The sequence below is a fragment of the Columba livia genome, chromosome 6 (genome assembly GCF_036013475.1).
Source record: "Columba livia isolate bColLiv1 breed racing homer chromosome 6, bColLiv1.pat.W.v2, whole genome shotgun sequence".
Taxonomy (NCBI): domain Eukaryota; kingdom Metazoa; phylum Chordata; class Aves; order Columbiformes; family Columbidae; genus Columba; species Columba livia.
In genome coordinates, this window is record NC_088607.1 from 22,843,573 (window position 1) to 22,859,389 (window position 15,817).

Here is a 15,817-nt window from a genome sequence, read left to right on the forward strand (position 1 = left end):
AAAACACCAGCTTTAAGAAGAAATACATAATTTATTTCTGAGTTTCAAAGTTTACAGAAATGAGGACTCAAAAGTCACACCTGAAGACAGAGGCCACTTGGGGAACATGGGAAGCTTAAACAATGCTTATGAGGGCCCTCAGCCCAGGCTGAAAGCATGGGATGCCCTCGTGAGCACCACTCGGGTTTATTCTGTGGAGCATGACTGCTCTAACACTTAGGAACAAGAATGCTGGATGCAGACTCTCGACTGCAGGTTTCCAGTGCCATGCATTAGTACAGAAGAGGTTCTGAGAGGGCAAACCCATTCACCATGTACAGAGAATGCTATGCTCTCTAATCTACCTTCCACTTTATTATAAGTATTCAACTATATATATCAGAACAACATATACTGTGAAGAGTTGAAGAATACTTCCAATCAGTTAGAGAAGCAAATCCAGCTTGATTCTTTTCACAGAGGAAGACACAGTGTTCTCAATGAATCAAACACTAGAAGCTTTCTATGGAGCTGGAACTCGAACATGCAGGTCTCCTTGTAACTACAGGACCAGGAAGCTGTGCCTCAAAACCTGTGTGCGCATCCTCTGTCCATTTCAGGAAGATTTTGACCCAAGATGCAGCCCGTCCTGAGAGCATGCTGGAAATCAAGAATCCTGTAAGAAAGCCTGTTTTTTTCTAGGTAGGTGACAAAAACTATGTAGAAGTGTTGTTATTTGCTGCTTTTCCAGTTGCTTCTCTCTGCCACGTTGTGATTTTGAAGCATGTATCTGCTGCTTCTCAGTACACAACATTTGGGATCATCCATTTTAATTCTACTGGGATTTTACTGTAATGTTTTCCATATCAACAGATGTGACAACTCAAACACGCTGTATTAGCATACAGGTGTTCAATGCATGTCTGTACCAGAGGCGGGCATGTGCAAAGGCACAAAAGCTCACTCTTACAGACACATTTCAAAGAGAAGTATCCTAGGGCAAGAACAGCAATTCTGCATAGCATTTTGGTCAAAAAACCCCAAAGATTTGGGTGTCATTAGGGGAGAACACAGCAGACCTGCAAGAATGCAGGCTTTACTACAGCAGTCCCCAAAGCAAATGCAGCTCCTCCGAAAACACCTGTTTCCAGCAGCCTATTTGTATTGTGAGCCCTCTGGAAACAGAGACTCATTAAAATGGAAAAGGGCTAAAAGAGCAGGAGAGAACAAGCGTGCTGGTCCTGGAGAGTGCATGTCAATCCCCCAGCATGGGGAGAATGAAGACTGTCCACAATGCAAAACCAGGAGATGAACTATTCCGCCTAACAACTGTGAAGAAAGGTTCAGACTTCAAGTGAAAATGCAGGCAAATAGACCAAACCCTACTTTTTCACGGGGAGGACAGTTATCCTTTGGAACAGCTAGAAGAGGAAACTGCTCTAGCCCATAACTGTCTCTGCTCCAGTACCAGCTGCTAAAGGGCTACTGCTTGCAACAACACACAGCCTTGGGAATGGCCTGTTTGACCTCCAGAACTAACAGATGACCATGCACACACAGAGTGAAACTGAAGTGGGGATAATTCCCCTCAGAAGGGAACAGGAGAGCGCCTGGCTCTCAGGGTCATGGACCAAACTCTAACACAAGACTCAGTTTCCATTCTGTCCAAACATTAATATCTATCTGGAGGCTCCTCATTCCCCACTCTCTTCCCAGCTCAACTTTCAGCATTCTGTGCAAGGGGCAGGGGAGGTGGAAGGGGGGCAGAAAGGTTTCCATGGGGTCTACTGGATATCATCAGTCACTGACAATTGCTCAGTGCAATTTCAACACCCAGAAGCATTCCCCACTGAACAGAAAACACTAGTCAGAGGCATGTGTTACTTTTGAGCAAGTCCTTGGTCTTTCTAACCCACAGCACTGACCAGTTTTCCATACTTCAGAGAAGGGGGGAAAAAGAAATCTTGCTGGTACAGCAGTGCATTTAGCTATTTGTGTGATGTATAAGGTGCACGTAAGGAACATTAAGATCCCACCCAGAGCCCCATAACAATACACTGAACATAACAATTCCAGCCGCAAGACAGGGCTGTGATTTTACCCTGGAAGAGGATGGGCACCAGGGAAAGCGGCTGCCTTCTGTTCAGATGGTGTGAGATAGAGTGAAATGTGAAATCAAGAACTTACCTTCACTCCATCTGACTTCTTGTTCAGCAGGCTTTTGGCAGCTGTGGAGAGAAGCAGAAGTAGGTCAGATTTTGGTTTCAAGACTATTCTGTCTCTCACACACACTTCCCTCAAAACTGCACAAGACTTCAGAAGGACAACGATCCTACTAATCCCTCAAAAACAGGCTGAGTCGCTCATCAAATCCAACCTAATAGCAGAGGGTCACCTATCCTATCTGTTGTTCACTAATTGAGCAAAAACGCTCCCACTTTCACCATCTCAGGAAGACGAAGTCTGAAATGACACTTCGGAGCTCCTCTGTTTCAACCCTCTGCTCACACACTGTGACCCCATCCAGAAGTGCCAGTAGCTACAGAGGGCAAAGCTAAAGAAATCTGCCAGATCTCTGCAACAGGATCAAGGTTTTACTCTGAAGTGCAGACATTCACATAACAGACTTGGCTTAGCAAAGGGGGCACTGATAATGCACAGGCCTCCTAATTACTGCTATTCACAGTTACTCTGGGAAGCATCTGGATAGCTGAAAGAGACAGGAGAAGTGCAAAAGGCAGCATCTAATAACTGTTAAAAAAAATAAAAGGGAATGAGAAGAGAGACAGGAACTAGGCTCAGTTTCTTCACTGAAAAGTAAAGATGTTCTTCTGTGCTCAACTTGAACAACTGGCACTAGGAAAGAAAGCAAGAGCATGATAAGCACAGACAGGGAGACCACAACGAATGCCCAGCAAAAGGCACACTTGGGACTGACAAACAAGCCGCTCCATCTATTACAGGAAAGTGGCATGTTGACAAGGACTGTCAACAGTAAGACCCCATCTACAACCTCAACAAATATAAAACATAGCTTGCCTACTCATGAAGAATGCATTCAGTTGTTTCAACTTCTGTAAACAGCACACCAGAGACCTACTGGTCCAGAACACTGATATGCCTCTCCTAAGCAGCTGCTGGGAAGCAAATGGGTCTGGGTAGTTGACCTGGATTCTCTTTTCAGCAAAGATGAGGCCTAGAGAAAAGACAAGTCCTAAGACAATGCTCACATGACTGTTAAAATGCTTCACTCCCAAAGACATGCTGACCAACTCATATACAGAGTGCTCAGTCTCTCTATAGAAGCAGCAACATTAGGCAAAATGTTTTTGCAATATCCAGGCAACTGCTCAAGTTTTATATCAAAAGCATTTTCCACCCTGCCTTCCCTACTACATCACCCTACAGATATAGATTAACAATATCAGCTGAGCTGGTGCAAATGACTGCAGCATCTCTTCACAATACAGAGGTAGTACCCCACATAAATTTATTACAATCCCTGGATTGGTTTTCCTAATTCTACTCCCTAACGCAAATATAAAGCGAGATCAGGAATTTGTCTTCATTCCTGCTGTCACAAACCGTCCAAGAACACTGGAAGAACCTCATGCATAGGTTTTCTGAATGCAACATGTCTAAACACAATGCTCCAATGTGCACACATGAAGGTGGGCAAAGTGACCCAAGCAACTCACCTGCCCTGCAACAGTTTCTTTGCTGAGTGTGCACACACTAAAGCCTTGCAAGACTGAATCTAAGAGACAAGTTCTTGCCACCTTCAAAGCACGACGAGGATCAGCTTGATTCCACATGCAAGCGAGGAGAACAAGGTGACCATGGGATCAAAAGGGGTCCAGCGTTTGTACAACACCAGACATCTCACACAACAACTGTTAAAAACAAGCAACTGTTAAGGCCTTACAACAGTTCAGATAGAGAAAAGGATTCTGCAACTTAACAAGTATCACAAATCGGACATCCTTGAAGTGAAAAAAGAAACATCAGAGAAGGGAAACAGCACCACCATATGTCCTAGCAATGACCCAGACACAAGCTGGGAAGCAACGTTTTTCACACTTTCTGCAGTTTCCCCAGAGCTGCACATTTGTCTTTGCGGACATAAGACAGCTAAAATCACGTTCTCTGGCAATAAGGCAAATTCAGCTGAGAGTCCCCTGTGCGGCCCAGCCCCGTGCACTGCGGAGCCCACACTCCCAGTGCAGCCCCTGCCCTGCTCACACCTCTGCATGGCACACACTGCTCCCCCAGGCCTGGCGGCACCCCTGCACTGCAGAAGGCAACTCAGCCTGTGGTGTATTTAGTTCTGTGGTTTGTAAGGACAACTGAACAGTTCAGGAAACGCACTCAAACACAAAGGTGACTGTGGAGACCTCAAACACAAGAGAGGCATACAGAATTACTCACAGGTCAACCTGTACATGTTATGAGACAGAAGTTAAAGGGGATGCAAGTGGAATTTCTGCAGCAAGCAAGCAACAAGACTTTCTGTAACAAAATCATTTTAGAAGACAGGCAGGACTACCCAACATGCAGCTGAGCAAGGAGACAACAGGAGGGAGAAAATCCAAGGACATGTGAAGGCAGATTCTTTACTGGTCAGGAAATGGTCTCATACCCATGCTCTGCAGCTTTCCAGGCATGAGATACTAGTATTTATTTTCACAATCCTTCCCACTTCCTCTACACAAGAAAAAGGATTAAATTCCCTCTCTCAGTGGAGTAAAGAGTTCCTCTATAACGAAGCAATACAAAGGCACACACTGCTAACCCGGTAACTTAAAAGCACAGTACTGCTCCTGGTTTAACAGGATACCCACTAGTTAGTCTCTGAAGATAAACACAAAAGGCCTTCCCTGCACAGGCCCCATATACCACTCCCTCTTCCCGCATTTCTCAGTTTTGGCCTCTATAGGAAACAGCCTGGGCTCTGGATCATGCTTCTGGCAGAAACACAAGTCCCTAATGCTGAACTTGTCAGCAAGAAACCCTACACACTCTGGATGTACCAGAGCCAAGGGGAGGCAGCGAAGGAGGGAATTTCCCAGAGGGACAGAAATACCTGCTCCAAATACAGCCATGGATAGTGTCTCCCTCCTGCCAGCCCCACTCCTCCTCTTGCAGCGGGAGCAGCCCCTTGCCCAGCCTGCCCTGGGTTTGCCCTGTCACCAGCGGTCAAATCTCAGTCACGTTTCTCATCTCGATCAAGTTTCCAGAGAGTATTTTTTGAGATGCAGGGATAACATTGAGGTTGCTTTTATTAAGCCTAACTCATGATGCTAGTCTAACAGACAACACGAGTTCTGGCTTCTAAACACAAGCACTTTTACACCACAAAGAATTTTGGACTTTGCTGAGATTTTATTTTTAAAATAAAAATAGTATCACACCAACACAGGAATTCCCAATGACACAGAGTTGCAGCTTGTCATCCTTATATTGAATAGCTATTTATTAAGGACAAGACAAAGCCAAGACTGATGCTTAACTCTCTGCCATGATGGCTATTTAGGCAGAAGCTACTCTAGCAGTTGCCGTTTAAACACAGAACAGAGGGGAGTTGTTGCCTTGTGTTTTCTACCCTCACTTTGGTTTCTGTCTCCGCAGTCCTCTTTCTCTTAGGTTCTCCAGAGACTTGCTATGGGAACTTCTTGCAATAGAAGCAATTGCAAATGCACAGGAATGCTATGCGCTAAGTGAAAGACCAATGCAACAACAGCATATTTGAACGGGATAACTGCATGGTAGAATTTACAATGTAGATTCCCTTCTCTTGCTAAAAAGTTTATTTGTTTGTTTGTTTGTTTTAAATCCTGCTTTGTTATTAACTCCCTCTGCCCCCACTCAAACAACACCACTGTTCCGGGAATGTACCTGAGCAACAGCCAAGCAACAACATTTAACGTTTCCCTCTCAATCCTCGATGAGACTAAAGTGATTCTGTTCAAAGAACTGCTAAAGGATAAACAAATGGTCATGAAAAGCAGTCAGTCACTTCAAAACACTCTTTTTAAATGAGTAGAGAGAAAAGGATAGGAGCAAGTGGAAAGGCAGGTAAAAACCCCAAACTATTAGGCAATGTAAGCCTTTATGTGATCTGGACCCATAGGATCCCTAGAGACAGCAGACACCTCCTTTCCCATCCCATCCGGCCCAGCCAATGCCTGCACTGTGCATACACTTCCAATGCTCTGGGAAAATCTCAAGGGTAGATAGTGTTTGCAGATGCACACCCATCTCCCAGACTTGCCCCAATGGTTTTCAGAGAAAGATTAAAAGAGGGAGGATTCATTAAATCTAAAGCCTGAAATACACAACTCAATGGTGTCTTCTTGGCGTGAGCCACAGAGCTCCACTTTCTCCAACTAGTGAATAATGGGGAAATTGTGCGGGAACCAGGTGATTTCCTTCTGCTTTTTTCACTTCTGCCAGCCTCAGAGAACCAAAACATTCTCCATCAAGATTATGTGCAAAAAACCAAAATCCAGGAGCCAATCTGGTAGTCTGTGACATTTCAATAAAGGTTTTCAAACACCTTCCCACCAACACAGAAATTTCACATCCTGAAACATGCTCTCTTTGCAGGTACACGTATATACACACGAACAGGGGCAGAACGTTGAACAGTCTGAACACCCACCCTAGACCTTCGAGCATGAACACCCCAGTCTGTCCCAACTTCAAGAGCTGATAAAAATATGAGAGCACCTCTTTTGCAGTATTACAAAAACTCAATTTCCTCACAAACTAAGAAATAAAGGGGTGAAGGGCAAATACCACAAGAAAACACATTCACAGAGTTCTCCTGAACTTTAAGGCAAGGAAGACAAATATAAAGGGAATTATTATAATAATTTAAATCCACTTTTGATGATAAACTAGACTTTCAGGCCATAGTTATAAACATCTAAATGCAGCAATAAAATTCATGTGATTCTGGGAAGCTGCAAAATGGAAGTCTAGTTACTACTACTAGTACGCTACTTCAGCAGGTCCACACTGCAATAGTTGAGCACGATTCTCTGAAAGCCCTGACTGTTTCTCAAGCAACCTAGTAGATACTGAGAAATCACTTAAACACCCCGTATTTTTTCATTTAATGTGACCTCATCTTCTGCTTGGAAAATGTGGTTCTCAGTGATTTCAAACTCATTTATTGAGACATTTTTCACTCCATATTTTCATCCTTTGAATTCACACCACGAGGTTAGTGTTTACATGAGTCTGCTGATATAAATTTCTGGCCCTGAATGGATACCTACATAACTAACACAACACAGCAGAAACCTCAGTATATTATTACTCACACAATTTTAACTTTACTTTGGTTAAAAGAAAAAACTCAAATTCTACTCTGAGTGTACAGATATATAAATTTATATGTGCACACACACAAAACAGCAAAAATTCAGTTTCACAAGCACTTCTGGAAGGCAGGTATAACAGGATAGTGAAATATTTCAGTATAACTTTATTATTTGTATTATTTCATTCTTCTTGCCTTTAGTCAGCTCAAAAAACATTTCTGTACAGGTTATATCAAACATGCACAAGCATATTCAGCCCTTCTTTATTTAGAAAGCACTCTGCTTCCTGGATCTACCTCCAGCCTCTCTCAACTTCACCTAACTAGTTAAAAACCCAAAACTTTGCACTGGAGAGTGAATAAGGATCTGTAGAGACATATAATGGACTCCAGCTATTGTCACAAGCTGCTGTAATAGTTCCCTCACAAAACTGTCTTCAGCTAGCAGTGACAATTCCCTAGAAAAAAAGCTCAGCATCAGTTAAAGATAGAGATTTCAGGCATTTACCTGCAATGTCTGTCTTGGGATCTATTTTGAATAAAGTGTAGCACACAGGACTTGTGCTGAATCACTTGAGAGTGAATTTCATAGAGTGTGAAAGCTTGTCGAACAACAACTCCCCAAATTAACAGTTGCAGTCCAGTTAGGAAAACAGTGCTAAGAATTTCATGTAATGCACTTGTAAGTCTTGCATAAAAATTAACTTATAGAGAAAAGCCACTGCTCAGCACTTTGTGAAGATGACTGTTCCTAAGATGAAACCAATTTTTTTCCATCCTTTCAGTCAGTTTATAGCAGGCTTACTTACAGAGTTTTACCTATATATAATAAATTAGTCCAGGCACCCTTAAACTCTGAAAACCTTGCCAACTTTTTCCTAGCAATAAATCTACATTTACTTCTCAGAAGGTGCTTTAGGAGTTTCTTGCGTATGATCTAATTAATTGATTTACCTTGATGGTACCTCTGTATTCTCTAAGTGAATGCAGGTCAGATCAGTGTTTGCTTGAAGCATCTGAACATGAAAAGCCAGAAGTGAGCACCCAAATCATTCTGTGTGTACCCTGGTGTGACTCCAAAGATCCCACAGCAAAGTTTAGATTGCAATGTTCTTGCTCATAGCCAATGGAATACCGACCACAGAGTGGACAGAAGCTACAAACCCCTTATTATAACTGGGTCTTAATTTCCTGACTTATACTGAAGGGAGTGCAACTGCATTTGCTTTTAACAAACAGGCTACAGCTGACCTGAGAGATCATCTTTAAAAAAGAACCAAAACCAGACAATATTAAATTGTTGAGTACACCGTAACTGGGGAAAGGAGCCAGATCACATTCCTTTATCTTTAGGAAGTGACCTGAGGCAAAAGACACCTAGCAAGCAACAGATTACTCACGAAAGAACAGAAACTTTTTTTTTTTTTTAATTATTTGTAAGATTATTTTTTTTAATGTGGAAAAAAAGAGAAAGAGTAGTGCTACAGACTCTTTCGCATATACGATTTCTGACAAGCTAAAACCACACTGCCAAATGAAGGAACTCCACATTACAAAATGTTTGACAGAGGAGACAGTAATGACAACAGGATTAAAGAAGCCTTCTCATATTTCCTGCAGACAGTCCTATTGTGCCTAATTAATTGATACCAGGGTCACATGAGCCTTCGTTTTCCTCTTGGTTCAAAACATCTGTGCAGAAGCTTTTAGAAGATCTCATCCCCAGGCAGGAAAAAGCTTCTCTCTCCATAAATTTAGTCTCCTGTCTGCTGGGAATGGGGCTTTTAGAGGCCCACGAAACAGCATCACCCAATTAGAGAAAATAAAAACCCCTCAAGGTCTTTAGGGAAAGAAACAAGTACTATTTCAGAACTTTTCAAGTGCAGTCAGATAACCTGTTGTGATAGGAAAAGTCTGCACTATATCCCAAGTTCCCACATGGACTTTCTAACTTCTTACTTTCAATTAGCATGTACTTATTTTTAACTTCCAGCAGATTCATGTATTTCAATTGCAGAAATTAAAAAACCCTAAGTAAATAGTAATAATAATAATAATAATAATAATAATAATAATAATAATAATAATAATAATAATAAAGTCAAGCTCACACCACACACAATCCTGCAAAGAAAACAAGAGTAGTTGATCTCACCTCTTTCAAAACACATAAAAATATTAGGAATAACTACAATCTGCAGAGGCTATAATGCTTTGCATCTACATTCACAACATGTCTTTCTGGACAGTTTTTCAGAGCTTCTCATTACCTGGAATCACAGCTTACATTCAAAGTATAACTCAGTGATACTGAGAACTCTGCAGTCACTATGGGCCACCTAGGATTTCCTTTTCTTCAGCTGTTAACTGAAGTGGATCCAGCAGCTTCAGCCCCTGAGACAGGGGAGAATGAGCAGAGCAAGCCTGTTCCTCCTCAATACCAGTTCAGGGAATAAGTGGATGTATAGGTCATACACCATTAAGGAGAACCCTTCTCTCAGGCATTTCATGTACTCAAAATCTGGGCCACAGGAGATTTTCTTACCCAAGCACTTCTGCAGCTTCATTAGAAGTGACAACATTTGTAGACTAAAAATGAATCAAACTGCTGTTAAAAAAAATACTGACTATTTCAGAATCATCAATTAAGTGAAATAAAAACTATCTGTGTGAATAGATCAAAGACTGTTCACACCAGCAGAAAGCCCAAGAAAACATTATGTTCCATACAGTCCCGCAGAAGCCTTGCTGTTGTGCCATAGCTCCTCACTTATTTCAGAATCACTCTCAGAAAAAAAAAAAAAAAAAAAAAAAGTATAATTTTAAAGTCCTGTCATAGCACAATCCTGGGACGGGTGAATAGAGAAAATTATTCTGCCCCTTTAAGGCCAAACTATCAGAAATGCAGTGAAGAGGAATTGCTGTAGCCACAGCTAGTCCTAACATATTGGCACAGGTTCCCCAAAAGCAAAAACCAAGGAAAACCATTCTGGAGTTGCTGAGGGTTTTCCCTTAACTGTAGCTGGATTTCACATACTTAAATTTTTCCTTTAAACCACCATAAGGAAGGTTAAAAATGCTGCCTTGATTTCACAAAAGAATGTATGTGTGCATGCGCACTTTGAACACTGGGATGATAATTTCACAGAGGTTTTCATTATGATTAGAAGTTCATTGTAACACCACCCAGAATATAAGTATTGCTATCCACCATTAGCAAATGGCCAGATGAAATTAATACACTTCCATTTCATTCATCATCACTTATAATCCATACAGTAGACTTTCATTTGAAAGTAACTGTAGTCAGGTGCAATAAAAATCTGACTCATGCATTCAGTGATTGTCCTTTTTAAAAGAGAGAAAGAAAAAAAAATGGCAAAGAGGGCAAAGAAAGCAAACAATCCCATAAACCAAAAGCACTTACAAATAGTGGTTTTCCACCCAAATTGAAATGAACACAAATAAGACTACATAACCTAGATGTGCTGAGCCAAGACAATAATCTTCCAAAAAGCACTGATTTGCATGTTGATATTTGCATTTTCAGTAAGTGCACTACGTAATGCAGTTGGGTGGGAGCCAGACTACCAGTTATTAGGCTTAAAAGGATGAAAACCACTTCTGAGACTCCAAGAAGGAAAACTCTGATAGCTAGATGCTTCAGACCCATTTTTGATGAGTCAAAGTAATGCAATACCCAAATAGCTCCCCTCCCTATTCTCACCAATATTATTACTTGCTCTTAGCCCCTGCCTCAGGTCTAAAGGAATCACTGCTACCTAATAAGGGTTCTTGACTCCTGGATTCAGACAGGAAAGCTAACATATACCAGACAGAATTTTCTCAAAATAATCTGATCACAAAACATCATGAGAGGATTGTGGCATTTGACTTTATTTCTGCTTTGTACCAGACTACAGCACCATGTGCTCCTCCCCAAACAAATCACTTCCTATTTCATGCTGGTCACCAGTGAAGACAAAGCGACCACAATTACAGCATGGTGAACTGTGTGTTTGTTTTCTCCCCTCCTACTCAACCCCCAAATGGTTACAACATCCCTCCTCACACAAATACTCACACAAAACCAAGGGAGGGATGGGAAGAGTGAGAACTTACCTGAAAAATTCCGAGACACAAGCATTGTTGTGAGGATTGCACCCTGTGGGGAAAAGAAAGAAAGGGTAACAGACAGCATCACTCACTTCAGAAAGCAGCTGCGCTGACCCAGGGAGAACACAGTGTGTCAGGTACCAAAGCAGAGGCATCCCAACACCAATTGTATCCAGGATTCCCACATGTAGCTGTTGGACTGGAGACAGGACTGCTTGGAGTCCAGCCTCTCTAGAGCAGCAGATAGAGGCCAGGCAGGATAGCCTTGGAAATCTAAAATAGCACTAAGAGTTATGTTTGGACACAGAGTTGCTTCCTGGCTTTCAAACAGCAGATGGCTGCTCCATACACAGGCCAGACACTTTGCCCTAGCTTCAGGCAACTCTACACTATTACTGGGAGGCAGAGAGTGATCAGAACCAAAAGCCCCAGGAGTCAAGAACCAGTTGCTTTACTTTAACCCTGGTGCATAAAGGAGAAGGGGTGATTTTGCAGTGGAAGAAGCCTGAGAAGCTTACAGCTTTGGAGAAAGAAACTACTCAGCTCCTCAATACACCTCTTTAGTACCTTGTACTAGAGGACCATATAAGGTACTTCATTAAGCGATTCATTAAGAAAAACTATTGCCACTAGGAAGGCATTAACCTCAAATTCAGAGGATTTAAATCAAACTAAAGGCAAACTAGCATACACTTACCTTTAGCTTCCTTCTAGCATTGAACTTCCTCAAGCACTCCACAGTCTCCTGCCTGTGCATCATCGAAGCAACAGTGGATCGTTGCTGAAAAATATTAACAGCAAAATATCAAGAACATACCCTAACCAAATCAGCCAGGGGAGTTTTCTCCACCTTCACACAACAATGACATGCAATCTGACATGGCCAAGTGTCTTATCACTGCACAGCTGCAGAACACTGCCATCAGTTCATCACTTAATTTCCCAATAGAGCAAGACACGTTAAGTCAAAGTTGGCTCTTCCAGAACTGTGCCCAAGAAACTCTATGACTGAGGTACAGGTGAGTATCCATGTTCCCTGTCTCTCCCTGTACACAAATAGATCAAGACAGTAAGAAGATAAAGTCAAACAAGTAAGCACATCCATGGGGACTGATTTGGAGGCACTACAGAAATGACCTGGGTTGCATTAGTTATAGCTCTAAGGGAAAAATCCAAGCAGTACATGAATACTAGTGAGTGGTAGCCTTCCTGGACATGGCAACTCCCTGAATGTAAGTGCTGACTAGCAGAGGCCTCAGTATTTTTGCATCAGTTTTGCAGAAACAGATTTTCAGTGTGTAAGAGGAAAGATCATATAGCTCTAGTGTACCAACTAAAAAACCTGAGCATAACCTCTAGCCAGTGATGCACACCTGTCATGCACAGTAGACTGGGATCTCATCAGCCACAAAAAGAGAACTTCCCAGAAGCGTTGCCAGTCATTGAGAGCACATGAGGAAAACAGAGACAGATGCCACCAGGCATTCAGAGCACATGAGGAAACCAGAGACTAATGCCAAAGTAGCTGTTGCTCTTGCACAGAGCCACAAGCCAGAATTCCCTTTACAAGGACAGTGGGTGAATTACTAACTAGATAGATGAGTAAATCAGTTTGTACAAAGCCTCCATTATCTTTCTCCTGCTTGGAAAAAATTCTGCAATACCCAAAAGAACTGTAAACTGTGCTTATGTTCAGCTAAGTTTCATGAGAAGTCTCTGCTTCAATCCTGTCGTCAAAGCTGCTGCAGTCTACATGGCAGTGTGGAGGAAGAACGTAATTAAACTGTCCTCTTTAACAACTTTTGATGGTCACTGTTCATTCAGACTCTCTAGGAGTGACAGTGATGTTCAGTTGTTCAATGTGGACTTAAAAGAGATAGGACACATATTTCAAAAGTTCAGTGATGCTAAGAAACTCAGTGTCTCAGATAAACTGTTAAGATTTCCTACCACATTCACTTCAGAGGAGCAACACACCTCCCAAAAGAAAACGTCTGTTGTACACACCGAAAAGAAAATGTCTGTTGCACACACAGAAACTACAGAGCAAATGGAAACAGCAGACTCGGCAGGAGACAGTTTGGGTGAGAGGCTGAAATGTGTGAAGTGAAATCAAACTCCCCGTAACTCAAGGAAGGAAAGCCTCTCTTGAACTGTTCCATATTACGCTGCCACAAGGAGCAAGCTATCGTAATCCTTACGGCTTTGGTTACAGGCATTGGGACAAAATCTAAATATACAGGAACTGCTATTGATTATTGATTACTAGTGTGAAGTTTTGACTTCCAAGGAACATGAATCACTTTACATCACTTACACTGCCATTACACAGATGTTCATGTCAGTTTAAATTGCTAATTTGCTGTTTTGTGGTGGAGTGAAAATCTCAAGAACAAGTGAGCAAAGGAACATACTGAACACAACCTAAAAAGCAGAAGTATGGTATGGTATTACAAGAGTGCCTGGTTAGACTTAGGTGGAACTACTTCATTCTACAGAGGGAAAAGTGCACTACTGCTGCCCTACCTTACGCCCACTCCCAGCTGAGTTCTGGGATTTCCTTGCCAACTTTGCAAAGATGAAAAATACTCATGTGTGTGGTCTGGTACGGCAGAAACTACATACACAGACCAGCAAAAGATTTTTCACTCATTTCAAGCTTATAGCCAGTTAAGCTGCAGCACAGCAGAAATGTTCCAACATTGCAAAGCTGCAGTGCAATAAACTAAAGTAGAGATTAAGAATAAAATAATCCTAAAATATTTTGTCTGATGCCAAATTCCATCTGACATTTTAGGATGATGTGGATTAAAAGAGAACATATGGGGGAAACCAGAAACTATGGACGTTCACAAAACATTTTTTCAATAAAATTTCTTTCTAAAGAATAAGGGTTTTTTTTTTCCTCCGGTGGCAATGAAAGCACCACAGCATGACAAAGTTGGCTTGTTGAAGGTCACCCTCCAAAAAAAAATAATAAAAATCACAATTTGAAATCTTTAAAATATTCTGGGTTCCTCTGTGCAGCAAAGTCTTCTTGACATGTCAGTTTGTCAGTTCATGGTAAACCACAAATCAGTCTGTAATAGAAGAAAACACTTACGCAGACCCATGGATGTTTGAGAGCCTGGTCGGCTGTGATGCGCTTTGCTGGGTTTATCGTTAGCATCTGGTTGATCAAATTCTTTGCTTCAGGAGTCACCGTGTCCCACTCAGGTGATGGGAACTGAAAGAGGAAGAAGGAATGGATCATGAACTAAAAATATCTTCTACTAGCAGAAGATACTCTCCCTCCAACAGAGCTGAATTCCAGCTTTTGCCCTTTTGATACCAGGGCTAACGTATTTGCAAAAAACACCAATTTCTGTGAAAACCCATGCTGAAAATCATACAGAATATAGCAAATGAATGGTACCAGACAGCAGGACACACCTCTACTAATCACCAGACACAGGCTGGAAGATTTACAGTGCAAAAGCCTTCTAGGAATCATTCAGACCTTTGAATTTCTTCCACGCTTAACAGTCAAAAAAAGTAAAGTCACTTTTAAAATGAGTTCTGACATGAAAAACACAAGCACTGACTTTTTTACCTCACCTTGCTCTTTCTCCAGCATGATATAAAGCTGTAACAGCATACGCAAAATCACGAACACTTAACTACAGCAAAACCTCATGAAAGCAAAAACCGCTAACAGAGAACATCCCATCAGGTATCCTTTCTCCACCATAAAGCGCAATATCCTGGAACAATACCAGTCACTTAGGTGCAGCAACCCACCTGCAAGTTGTTAGCAAATACCTACTGTACTAGAAATTATTACTTGGGGAGCAAGAGCAATGTAAAAGTGGATAAGAACACAGAAGTGTGGAAACAAAGAAAAGAATCTCAAGTGTTTCAGCTACTGATCATCCACAAGGGGTAACTGGTCTCTCCTATAATTCCAGTAATGATAAAGACATTTGCGCCATCCTCCAGATGCTTGCCAGTGGTATAGATGACAGCAAGCCAAATACAAGTGAACGTGAGAACACAAAGATAAATCTACTGTCGGGATAAAACTCCCGTCTTTAAGGGTGAGGGAAGACTGATTTATCCTGAGAACTACATTATTTAGAAACAATTACCTCATCTCTTTTCTCCTGCATTTTGTGCTTTGCTCAGCTGGGTTATAAAAATACACCCACCATATCTGATTTGTGTATAACCTTATTTCTGCATTCTCGGGAATCAGCAAGGCATTATACAATTTGTCCTGTGAACATTGCAAGAGACTACTCAAAAATTCTGATACTGAGCTTTCAAGCCAGGACACTTTCTCCCCACCTGAACTCTCAAGTATTCACAGTAATGCCTTGCAAACCCCCTACCCAACATCAGAAAGTCCAATTCACA

General features: G+C 41.7%; 1 protein-coding gene across 24 annotated transcripts in view; it reads right to left on the reverse strand.

The window, feature by feature from the left end:
• CAMK2G (calcium/calmodulin dependent protein kinase II gamma) overlaps positions 1-15,817 on the reverse strand; it is a 120,300-nt gene that overhangs the window by 26,307 nt on the left and 78,176 nt on the right. For all 24 annotated transcript variants that reach the window (XM_065067564.1, XM_065067563.1, XM_065067554.1 and 21 more), the window contains 4 exons: positions 14,526-14,648; positions 12,120-12,203; positions 11,429-11,471; positions 2,167-2,207 (listed from right to left, as the gene is read on the reverse strand). In XM_065067564.1, coding sequence (XP_064923636.1) covers positions 2,167-2,207; positions 11,429-11,471; positions 12,120-12,203; positions 14,526-14,648 — 291 coding nt within the window. The remainder of the gene's footprint in view (positions 1-2,166; positions 2,208-11,428; positions 11,472-12,119; positions 12,204-14,525; positions 14,649-15,817) is intronic.